The following is a 12842-nucleotide window of genomic DNA, read 5'->3' as shown; positions in this document are numbered from 1 at the left end:
GTAAGAGTTGAGCACATGATATAAGTAGACAAGATTTCTGCGCTCGTGCTGTCAATCAATATGGTGACGTAATCAGTTTGCAGCTACACGTGAGGGGTCACTCCTCAAAAGGCCCCTATAAATGGGAAACACCCTCAATGAAGGGGAACTCCCAAAAGACAAAAAGAACAAAGTGCACCACAGATTATTTATTGTATTAAACATTATTTTATAAGTATATTCCAAATAGACCACAAAACAAAAAGCATATAGATCATAAATGTACACAGTAAAAAGGGATACAAATAATAATACAAAAAAAAACCAATAATGATAAATAAAATGCAAAACAGTACAATCCCACACACCTGGGAAAAAAACACATAAGTGGGGAAAAAAACCCAGAGAGAGTTCTAATAAAGAACAAATCCATATAGGGCACACAGATGCCAGAAAGTGAATAAAAACTATTGCAGTGAAAAGTCCTACAGGCAAGCTGGTAAAAAGAAAAAAAGGTTAGTTAGTGGTCGCGCTTGCCATCCGCTGCCTCTCACGGTTAATAATCCTTCACCTCGGCTTGTTTTCTTTACCAGCTTGCCTGTAGGACTTTTCACTGCAATAGTTGTATGCACTTTCTGGCATCTGTGTGCTCTATAAGGATTTGTTCTTTATTAGAACTCTCTGGGGGGTTTCCCCACTTCTGTGTTTTTCCCCCCAGGTATGTGGGATTGTACTGTTTTGTATTTTATTTATCATTATTATTTTTTGTATTATTTTTATCCCTATTTACTGTGTACATTTATGATCTATATGCTTTTTGTTTTGTGGTCTATTTGGACTATATTTATTGTATTCAACATTATTTTGTAAGTAATCTGTGGTGCGCTTTGCGTGCACTTTGTTCTTTTTGAGCACGTGATATTTCTGCTTTAAGATGATCAATTATTACATCAATATTAAAGGATACCCATGCAGAATACAAAACATACTGTATGGACTTTTTAATATGAGATGTGAGCAGTTTATTGAAACACCAGGCCACGTTTTCATGCAAATCAGCTTTTGATCTTTCTCCCAGTGGTTAGCTGTCTAGTCTGTATAATAAAATTCAACCAGTTTAATTCACTTACCTACAAACAAAAAAAAAAAACTCTGGTTATATTCAACCTTTTCTTTATTGGTTTCAAATGCAATTGTCACCAGTGCAACTTTTGTTGTATGTCGCTTTGTTAAATCATTATTCAACACTAGTATTTTAAAATAATTTGCTGTTAGACAAAGCTGCACTGTCTGCATTAACTCGTCAGTGCTGGATGCTTTGCAATGGCTCCAGCACACCACACACACTAGATGGTGCTTATATTCATATAAAGCCTGTGTCATCAGCTGTTGTGCTGTGACATGTGTTTTACCACATTAGTTATACCAAGGATGCAGTGTTTTTTCTGTGGCCAATGACAAAATTATATCTGTAACATTTAAACTTCATCTCATAGATTATGAATAACCTAGGAAAGAAGGGGGTACAAATCTCTGCTTTGCCTTCTGCCTTTGATAATATACCTGCTTATCTAGAGGCATTAATTAACCGTAATTAGTCTCTAAAATCAAATCATGACATGTTTTGTACTATATATGGTGCACCCTTTTTTCTTTTGAGCTGGAGCCTCCTTTGCATGTACCAATAGTATAATACATGTTATCATTACACTGCTTCCTGCACTCTAACGTATTGGTAGGTGACAGGTGGCCCTCAGGGGCTTCACTTGCAGCGGCCCGTAACCACTACCCACCCAAGCAGCCCGCTACCCTTTGTCCCCAGTGCAGAGGTAGTAGAGATGTTGCAGACATGGATTGCAACTTCTTCCAGCTCCCTTAACTGCTTAATGACAGAATGCTGATAAATACTGTAGTGCCCTGCTGCTTTCCTGTGCTGTGCTAAGCACTAGTTTTCTGGGTAAGGAGAGGCGCTGGACAGTATTCACTGTATTGTCTCACTGCGTCAAGTGGCGGGAAGGTTGCGATGGCTGTCCAGGAAGTTGTATAATGGCACTTGTGCTCGTAGGTTTAACCATACTATGGAAGCGTGAACAATGTACCCAACATAGAGAAGGAGTGGCTCAGTGAGTAAAGACACTGACTGGCACTGAGTTTTAAGAAGGGGAGCCTGGTACAATTCCCGGTGTCGGCTCCTTGGACAAGTCACTTTATATCCCTGTGCTTGAGGCACCAAAAAATAGATTGTAAGCTCCACGGGGCAGGGACCTGTGTCTGAAAAAAAAGTCTATGTAAAGCGCTACGTAAAACTAGCAGCGCTATACAAGAACATATTATTATTATTATGAACATGGAAGATCCTTGGGGAGGCCCTCATCCAGCAGTGGATCGACAATCGCTGAATGTGTGTGAGTGTATTTTTTTCTCCCCTGAAACTTTGTGCAAGCTTTTCACTGTCTGTTAGAATACACTATGACATTATAAATAGATTCCTAATAAGTCTGTGTGCGTTTCTGTGTATTCCTACATTGCGACAGCGTTCTCGACAAGGAAGGGGTCCCTGCCACTGTTACCATACTGGTACCAGAAAGAATCAAATTGGCGAGTGCTATACCAACTCTTCACTTGAGCTAGAGATAGATAGAATACATGTGGCTAATGTGCACACACTCCTTAAAATGTCTACCACTACTCTAAATTGTATGGCTTTACTTTATAAACAGCTCTGAAATCCTATCTTACACATAGCATTTTTTTAAATACTGATATACTACAGCACTAATAAACATAATTTTGTAAAATCCTAAAGGCCATTACAGAAAACCCAAACAGCATTTAAGATTTCATTGGTGGGGTAGCACAATAAGGTTATCTAATGTGAAATAGATAATGCTATAATACTATGATGGACTGTAAATCTAATGAATTGTGTGTGCGAGACACAAGGTTCTTCTGTACAACGGTCCCATGTTACTGAATGGGTTGAGTGCCTCATACTTTATCTAAAGACTTTAGATGTTGAAGTTTGTCCACATGGGCCCTTGTAAATGACTATGCAAGTGATTTATACTTATTTGAAGAGTTTTTTAAAAAAAAATACAGCTTCATTTGTCAGGTGCAGTTTTGTTTCAACATTCCACCTTGATTGTGCGTGAATTGCTTCAGCAAAGGCTCATTATTGTGCAATAATTTGCAGCCCTTGGAATCACACAATCATTTTACTGTAAAAAATCATTAAATGTCAATTTGAACATCTACGATTGCCACATCTCAATCATATGGCATAATATCACCTAAAACAACAAAATGTGTCAATTAAAACGCTGACAGCCTTGACTGTGACATAGGGGTATGTCAGATATAAGGGGCAGGGGCAGATTGGATGTTTCCCAAAGAGCAACCAGTACCAAACATAAGGATGATGGGCCTCAAAATGTAACCTCTGTAATTGAAGTTCCGTTGAAATCTCAGAATATCGTACAGCAAGAAGAAAGCTCAACTCCTTTGGAAATGGAGGAAACCTTAAAAAATAACTATTTGATGCAGCAACCGCAGTGCAGGAAAGTTAAAGTGCAGCAACACAGGTCTGACACATTTCTTCTGCCTATCTCCCCCCGCTCATAGTTTTAAACACAAAAAAGGTCTCTTTGTTGGCAGAAGTCCAGCAGAATATTTGCAGCTAGAGAGATTAATAGGTTCATCAAGTCATCAATAACACCACATAGTACAAACATACCATTAGCATTAATTTTTAACCCTACAATTGTCCTCATATGTATGTACACACTTATTGTATGTAGTGCACTAGCCAGTGTGTAGACATACTTGACAAGGTCAATATGAAGATGAACTAAAATTGCCATCAAGTAATAGGTGTGATTTACCTGTCAGCTGGCATTGACTAATCTTGTGTTCGGTGATATCGCTCAGCGACTCAAACACTTGGAGACAACTGTCACAGCTGTGAACTGCGTCTTCTTCTAGCTCCTCGCCCTCTTCCTGCCTCTTCTTACAATCTGTCGCATCACCATCCTCAGAGTTGTCTTCTATCTTGCAGTTTGGATCTGAAAGATAAGAAAGGTTGCAACTTTGAAAACTCGCACAACAACTATAAAAAAACACAGTGCTAAAAAAAATAACTAATTTTTATAAACAAAAATGTGTAAGCCACAATATTCAGAAAAACAAAAATCAAAATCAATGAATGTCAATAGGATGACTAGTTTATTAGTAGGTGCAACTGCTCCTTTAAACTTGATTTGTTTTGCCTCATCTCCTTTTTATTTTGACATATGTAGGCAGCAGGAGGTCTCCAGAGCTGAACCAAGTTAATTTCAGCTCCAGGAATCTCCTGCTTCCGAGATACTCACCGGGGAAGGTGAGGATCCCCTCCAGAGGAAAAACAAAATGGAGGTTTCAAATCTCGTGCCTCACACGGGCCCATAGGAAGCCCCGATATCTCAGGAAGCAGAGGGTCCCCGGAGCTGAAATTAATGCAATTCAGCTACGGAGATCCCCTGCTTCCTATACATGTTAAATAAATAAAAGATTAAGGGAGGCCCAGGGGAAACTGCAGCTTTAGAACACTGTTTGTATGAAAATTCCATTCAGAATGCTAGGGTGAGTCATGTAAACATTGCAGTTCCTGAAAACAAGCAGTACAGTTACAACGTCCCCCCGCTCCCTCCCCCCTCATATTTCCAATGATCTTGCCCAAGGTAAACGAGGACAAGTAAAAATACACATTTCCCAAAGTGAATTTTGCATTGGATTATATATTATTCAATATCCATATTTGTTTTTGCCAGCTGTATACTTTATGATGCAAAATCTAAATAAACAGCTCCAAAATAGCATGACTTATAAAATTAATTAACTGTGGTATCTTATACTGTGCATGAAAAAATTAAATATGTTAAACAGGAGTTTGACTTCAGGATATATTTTTGCATGTTATGGAATTATTGAAAAAGTGGGCAAAAATAGAATTGAACAGGAAAAAAAAAAATCACCATGCACATAAAACGTCAAGCTCATTGGTGGTTAAACTCTGAACTGCATTGTTTTGCAATAGAACTTGGACTATTACTTTACATTGGCTAGAAAAGTATACTCAAGTTAAACAAGTGTGGTTCCGCCTATAGTGATTTTTTTGTGTGTGTCTAATTATAAAGGGGATCTGGGGTGATGAACTGCGTTAATTTCAGCTTTGGGAACCCACTGCTTCCCGAGATACCGGTCGTGCGGGTAGCAGCCCCGGCTGAGCGAAGAATAGAGGCTGAAAAATCCTCTGACACGTGGAGCCGCAACGTCATCTGTCGAGGCTTACTATTGCCACCCCGTGTGACGTGAAAGTTTGAAACCTGCACGCCGGCAATTCTTTCTTTTCTCTGTGGTTCATTTTCTGACTGTAAAGTCAGTATTTGCCAGGCTGCCTGCAATATTTATTTCAAGTATTGTTATCATTTATATTATCTTTTAGCGCTGTTTTGCACAGTCTTTTTTTTCGTTAAACCTGCATAAAAAACTTGTAGCACCTTCGAAGTTATGCATCTCGGGAAGAAGAGGGGCCCAGAGCTGAAATGAACACGGTTCATCTCCAGCTTCATTCCTATTTTATTTATGTTTTTTTGTTGGAATGCTCCTTTACCCAATTCATTCCTAGGATTGTGGAACTGGTTTTCGTGACTGAAAAATAAACACATCTGAAAGGTTTTAGAAATGAGGCTGAACCATTTGTTTTCATTTGTTTGTGTTGTCAATACAAATAAAGATTCTTTGGCAATTACTGATAAGTACAAATGAGTCAAGGACGTATTAAAACCCATTGCGGAAGCATAGACAAGCCAATATAAATCAATTTTGAGAAGGTCACTTTTCTCTTTCTTTAACCTATGCTTTTCTTCGTTATGAAGAGTCACTGCCTCAAAATGTACATTACCAGCTCTACCTCAAAGCCACAATTTAAAATTACAATATTAAGATTTTGCATTTCAGGATGTATCAAGCACCCAAAATGTGTGTGTGTGTGTGTGTGTGTGTGTGTACATGGTTGTTTCACCTTAATTGTACTATAATCAAGTGTTTTCCCAACTCCAGTCCTGAAGACCCCCAACAGCTCAAGTTTTCAGGATATCCCTGCTTCAGCACAGGTGGTTCAAATCAGTGGCCATGCTGAAGTAGGGATATCCTTACGACCTGACCTGTTGGGTGGTCTGGAGGACTGGATTTGGTAAACACTGCTATAAACAAAGGTCAAAGCCTTACCCCCTCCCTGTCAGATAACTAACTAGGAAACAGAGATGGTGCAAAGGATAAAACCAAAACAAAATCCTGAAAACACAATTTAAAATGTTTCCAAACATTAATATACTGTAGTAATCCACGAAACATCATTTTTCACGTCATCAATTACTATAAAGTCAGTAGCATGGTTTAAAAAAAAAAAAAAACAATTATATATATGCTTGTACATAAAACAAAAAACAAAACCCCACAAACGATGGAAAAGGCATCCTACTCACAAAGACTTACACCTTGCGTAACTGAAAATCCGTATTTTGCTTGTTACAATGGAGAGAAGGTTACACTATTTATTCATTTAACTATACATAAAAAAATAATATATAAAAAGGAGAGGAACATCAAAAATATAATACAACAGACGTGTTTATTTAAAAGTGCTAGTGTTACTGGTGCAGGACTGTCCAGACACCCTCAAGTGACACTAAATAGTAAACACAGAACACTTCACTCTCAAAAATATGTTTAATATGTATGTAAAAACGTTCAATGCTTACAGAAAAGGAGATTCAGGCAATATAAAAATAAACTCGCACCAAATATCCCAATTGATTTAACATAATTGAACTAGAACATGTCAGCTATTGAGATTAACTACGCCTTTTCTTAATTTCTAAAAAATGACGCCACTACTGTTTCAACATAAGATGCCTTTTTCTGATAACACCAGCAACCTCACACTGTACACTAAAATAAATATATATTCTGATATATGCCTGTTTTAATGATTATCTGGATGACATAATATTTCTGTTAAATATTGGCAGGGGAAGAACCAATGATTGGAATCACATCATTCATGCTGGAAAAAAAGATGACACCCTTCAGCAGTTCAGCTGCTCGCAACAATGAAACAAAAAAACTCAAAAACCAAGAGAAGTCATGGGATGCCTACAAACTCGAGACAACCACACCGACATTTCAGAAAGAAATAAAGGTGAATGATAGCCTTTAGAGCCTGATTCTTTACTCTGCCGATAGACCAGCTTCGGCACATATAGAATCAGCCCCTTGGTGTTTTAAGTTATTCATTCTATAAAGATGTAGGAATCACAAAAGGGATACATTCCCAGATATCAGCAGAGTGAAGAGAGTTCCAGGCAAATTCTCAGTGGTGCATGTATCCCATAATGTGTGGCCATACATAAGGCAATACAAAGAGTAGGGGATCAGCACACTAAGGTTGAAGACACCCTGTCGGAGCATCAGGTAGAAGAAATACTTAAAGCATATGCGTAGTGCAAAATCAGTCGCCTCAACAAAAAAAACCGACGTGTCAGGCGCACATGGCCTTCATTAGGAAGGAGCACCGTCTGCCTACGTGTTTGGAATTGAAGGCGACTGATTTTGCACTGCAAGTATGCTTTAAGTATATATTCTACCTGATGCCAAGACCAGGAGTCTCCAACTTGAGTGTGCTGTCCCCTTACATTGCATGAAGTTGTAGGAGACGCCCAAGTTGGTGATACAGCTAAACCCCGTTATAACGCGCCTCGTTATACCGCGATTCGGTTATAACGCGGTTTTCCCGTGGCTCCCGTTTTTTTTTAAAAAAAAAAAAAAAAAAAATTTTTTAAAAAAAATTTTTTTACATTTTTTTTTTTGCACACTGCACACACTCACTGCACACACACTGCTCATTGCTCACACTGCCACACTGCACACACACTGCACACTGCACACACACTGCTCATTGCTCACACTGACACACTGCACACACTCACTGCACACACACTGCTCATTGCTCACTGCCACACTGCACACACACTGCACACTGCACACACTCACTGCACACACACTGCTCATTGCTCACACTGCCACACTGCACACACACTGCTCATTGCTCACACTGACACACTGCACACACACACTGCTCATTGCTCACTGCCACACTGCACACACACTGCACACTGCACACACACTGCTCATTGCTCACACTGACACACTGCACACACACTGACCACACTCACGCACACTCACACACACTTACGCACACTCACGCACACTTACGCACACTTACAGACACTCACACACACTCACACACACACACACACACACACACTTACACACACTTAGACACTCACACACACTCACACACACTTACACACACTTAGACACTCACAGACACACACTCACACACACTCACACACACTTACACACTCACAGACACTCACACACACTCACACACACTTAGACACTCACAGACACTCACAGACACTCACAGACACTCACAGACACTCACAGACACTCACACACACTTACACACTCACAGACACTCACAGACACTCACACACACTTACACACACACTCAGACACTTACCCACACTCACACACCCATATACACACACACACTTTCTCTCCCATATATACATACACACACACTCTCTCACTCTACACAGACGGGCCGCGACCAGCACCACCACCCGCTCCCCCCCCTCCTCCCGCGCAGGCAGCGGGAGCACCGGGGACAGCGGTGGGGAGAAGAAACCCCCCGCTACAACCTCCATGCAGGCAGCATGGTTCTGAGGTAAGCGGCGACCTGAGGGGACATCCCCACTCCCATCTCCTGCCCCGCGGCCTGTCCCGAGGTGACAGGGGGAAGCGGGGACAGGAGAGACATCCCCGCTCCCATCTCCTGCCCCGCGGCCTGTCCCGAGGTGACAGGGGGAAGCGGGGACAGGAGGGACATCCCCGCTCCCATCTCCTGCCCCGCGGCCTGTCCCGAGGTGACAGGGGGAAGCGGGGACAGGAGAGACATCCCCGCTCCCATCTCCTGCCCCGCGGCCTGTCCCGAGGTGACAGGGGGAAGCGGGGACAGGAGGGACATCCCCGCTCCCATCTCCTGCCCCGCGGCCTGTCCCGAGGTGACAGGGGGAAGCGGGGACAGGAGAGACATCCCCGCTCCCATCTCCTGCCCCGCGGCCTGTCCCGAGGTGACAGGGGGAAGCGGGGACAGGAGGGACATCCCCGCTCCCATCTCCTGCCCCGCGGCCTGTCCCGAGGTGACAGGGGGAAGCGGGGACAGGAGGGACATCCCCGCTCCCATCTCCTGCCCCGCGGCCTGTCCCGAGGTGACAGGGGGAAGCGGGGACAGGAGAGACATCCCCGCTCCCATCTCCTGCCCCGCGGCCTGTCCCGAGGTGACAGGGGGAAGCGGGGACAGGAGAGACATCCCCGCTCCCATCTCCTGCCCCGCGGCCTGTCCCGCGGTGACAGGGGGAAGCGGGGAGCGGAGGGACATGCCCGCTCCCATCTCCTGTCCCGCGGGATGAATATGCGCTAAAGCGCGGCGGCCATTTTTTTTTCTCGCGACCCCGTTAGTAACGCGGTGGTCTCGGGGTGGACCCCGAGACCCGCGTTATAACGGGGTTTAGCTGTATTTGGTAAAATATCAATGGCGAAAATTTTAAGGAAATCCCTGAGAATTTAGGGCCCACTTCGACTTCCTCAACCAAAAGCAGACAGTTTATAGGGCAGCAGCAAAAACTCATGGTGCATGACTTATGGGGGGGTGGGGAGGGAGACATATATACAGCTGCCAAGCACTAAATAATGAAATACCAGTCTAAAACAGGTATAGGCGAGTCATGTGCCCACGAAGTTAGAGCAGCAGGACATGGTGACACTTTCACTTAAATGGATTTGAAGCAGGGGCCTCCAGAGCTTAGCCGCATTCAGTTCAGCTCCAGGGACCCCCTGGTTCCTGAGATACCTAACCTACGTAGGGGATGCTGGTATTTCAGGAAGCACAGGGTCCACGGAGCTAAAATGAAAACAGTTCAGCTTTGGAAACACCCCACTTCAAATTAAAAAAAAAAAAAAAGAAGAAGAAGGGGGAGGGGGAAGCAGGATTGCCGTTTTAAAGAGTATCCTCCAAACATTGATTTTCAAAATGGTGAAAACAAATGAAAAACATATTGAGTGTGTGCGTGCTCACACACACCCACTCGAAAAATTATTTGTGAACCCCCTAGGATTTTCGCATGTTTCAAACCTAAAATGCTATTAGATCTTAATCCAAGAACTAATAATAGATACAGATAACCTAATCAAACAAATGACACAAAACATGATACTTTAAACATTTATTTATCCACAAATAATTCAACATCCAATATGTGTGCAGTACGTGTATAGTATGTGAACCTTTAGATTCAGTACCTGGTGGCACCCCCTTGAGCAGCAATGACTTCAACTAAGCATTTCCTGTAACTGCTGGTCAGTCAAACACACACATCGGTTTTGAGGAATTTTGGCCCATTCCTCCTTACAGAACTGCTTCAACTCAGTGACATTTGAAGGCTTCCTTGCATGGAGAGCTGGCTTCAGGTCCTGCCACAACATTTTCAGCATTTCTTCTCCTGCAGCCATTCTTTTGTAGATCTGCTTGTATATTTAGGCCGAATCCCCGCTGGCGCTGACCGTGCTTGGCACGATTACCTGTTTGACTCTTGATCCTCCAGTCTGTGTTCACGAGGCGCCTCGCGCACGCTCCCAAGCTTGGTGCGACAAGGGAAAGAGAGTCTTTCGAACACAGAGCAGGGTCACATTACCCTGCTCTGACCAATGGGGATAGAGAGGCGGAAGCGGGGGGGCTGAGCAGAGAGAGGCGGAAGCGGGGGGGCTGAGCAGAGAGAGGCGGAAGCGGGGGGGCTGAGCAGAGAGATGGGTGAGCAGAGAGAGGTGGAAGCACAGGCTCTGGTGTTACAAAGTGTTTTATTGCCGAGACTCTGCCCTGGGTCACTAGGCTTTGTAAGGCTGCGCTTATAGTGCCGGCAATGCGACGTTGCGTCAAAAAAATTAATTGCCGCCGTTGCGTGCGCTTCTTGTAAGCGTGACGGCTTGGTCGCGATCACTGGAAGTCATCTCAATTTGATTTTTCCAGCGACAGAAGCCTGACGTCGCCGTCGCTAGCAATTTAAGCGTAGCCCCAGACACACACACAACCCCGATCCAGCCAATGACAAGCCTCCTCCCTTCATAGCCACATCCCCCCACTCCTGCTCTAAAATTAGTGCAGGACAGCAGAATGCTCATGCTTGAAGAGTTGGTGACGTCACCACTCAAGCATGAGCACGGTCAGCGCCAGAGGGGACTAAGGCCTCGGGCATGGTCAGCGCTTAGGCACTGACCAGTGATGAGGCGCTGCTGCTCAGCAGTGAGCCCCTGCAGCCGCAATGAGAGCGGCTTTAGCAGCGACTCGCGCACGCTTCCGCAAGCGTGCGCAAGTGTAGGTCTTAAACAATTTTCAATTTCTGCGCTCGCCGGGGCGCAGGGCCGGTCATGTGAATGGTTCATTTTCAATTTCTGCGCTCGCCGGGGCGCAGGGCCGGTCATGTGAATGGTTCATCCAATGAGGGCGAACCAGCTCAGTGATGTCACAGCCCCCCCCCCCCCTGACGGCGCACGGTCTAAGGCCAGGGAAAGCACCTGCTTTCCCTCAGCCTCAGCGCGCCTTCGCACGGCTAAAATCACTATGGACTTAGCCTTAGAATGATTGTCTTGCTGCATGACCCACTTTCGCTTCAGGTCACAGACGGATGGCCTGACGGCCTGACATTGTTCTCTAGAATCTTCTGATACAATGCAGAGTTCATGGATTTGTCAATGATGGCAAGTCATCCAGGTCCTGAGGCAACAAAGCAGCCCCAAACCATCACACTCCCATCACCATGGGTTGGGATGAGATTCTTCTGTTTGAACCCAGTGGTTAGTTTTCGCAAGACATAACCTTTCTCATTGAGGACAAAAAGTTCTACTTTTGACTCGTCTGTGCAGAGAACATTGTTGAAGAAGTCAATAAGTCTTGTAGATCATCTATGTGCTCTTTAACAAACTTCAGACTGGCAGCACTGTTCTTTTAAGATAGTAGTGGTTTCCTCCTGGCTATCCTTCCATGAACACCATTCTTCTTCAGTCTTTCTGATAGTTGAGTCAAGAACACTCACTTTAGCCAAGGTGAGTGTGGCCTGCCGATCCTTGGATGTTATAACTTGGGGTTCTGTGTAACTTCCTGTATGATTTGCTGGTTTGTTCTTCAAGAGATTTTGGTAGGACAACTGCTCCTGGGTAGAGCGACTGTGGTCTTGAACTTTCTCCATTTGTATGCTTTCTTACAGTGTATTGGTGGAGACCCAAATCCTTAGAAATGGTTTTGTAACCCTTTCTAGACTGATGAGCATGAATAACTGCTTTTCTGAGGACCTCTGATTTCTTTTGATCATGGCATGATGTGTTTCCACAGTTCCTGATCTTTATATAGGGTGCGACTTCCCCAACTCACACCTGAAGATCTCCCTTATTATTTAAACACCGATTCTAATTATTCCCTATAATTTAGCTGATAAAACCAGGGTTTCACTTACTTTTGCACATGCCCTGACATCTCTCTCAATTACTCATTGTTTGTCCAATTCATACATCATTTTGTTTCAAAGGACAAGGAATTGGTTAATATAAACCCTATTGGATATTTACGAAAAGTACTGATTCAAGCATGTTATCAGGGAAAATCTATGGAGTATCCTTAATTATCATTGGGGTTCACAATTTTTTTCTCGCCA

General features: G+C 43.6%; 1 protein-coding gene across 3 annotated transcripts in view; it reads right to left on the bottom strand.

The window, feature by feature from the left end:
* Positions 1-12842, bottom strand: part of ZNF521 (zinc finger protein 521) — a 374676-nt gene that overhangs the window by 321694 nt on the left and 40140 nt on the right. For all 3 annotated transcript variants that reach the window (XM_075584921.1, XM_075584929.1, XM_075584914.1), the window contains one exon: positions 3861-4040. In XM_075584921.1, the coding sequence (XP_075441036.1) occupies positions 3861-4040 (180 nt within the window). The remainder of the gene's footprint in view (positions 1-3860; positions 4041-12842) is intronic.

This window comes from Ascaphus truei, chromosome 2 (genome assembly GCF_040206685.1).
Source record: "Ascaphus truei isolate aAscTru1 chromosome 2, aAscTru1.hap1, whole genome shotgun sequence".
Taxonomy (NCBI): Eukaryota; Metazoa; Chordata; class Amphibia; order Anura; family Ascaphidae; genus Ascaphus; species Ascaphus truei.
This window is presented reverse-complemented; position numbering and strand designations above follow the sequence as displayed.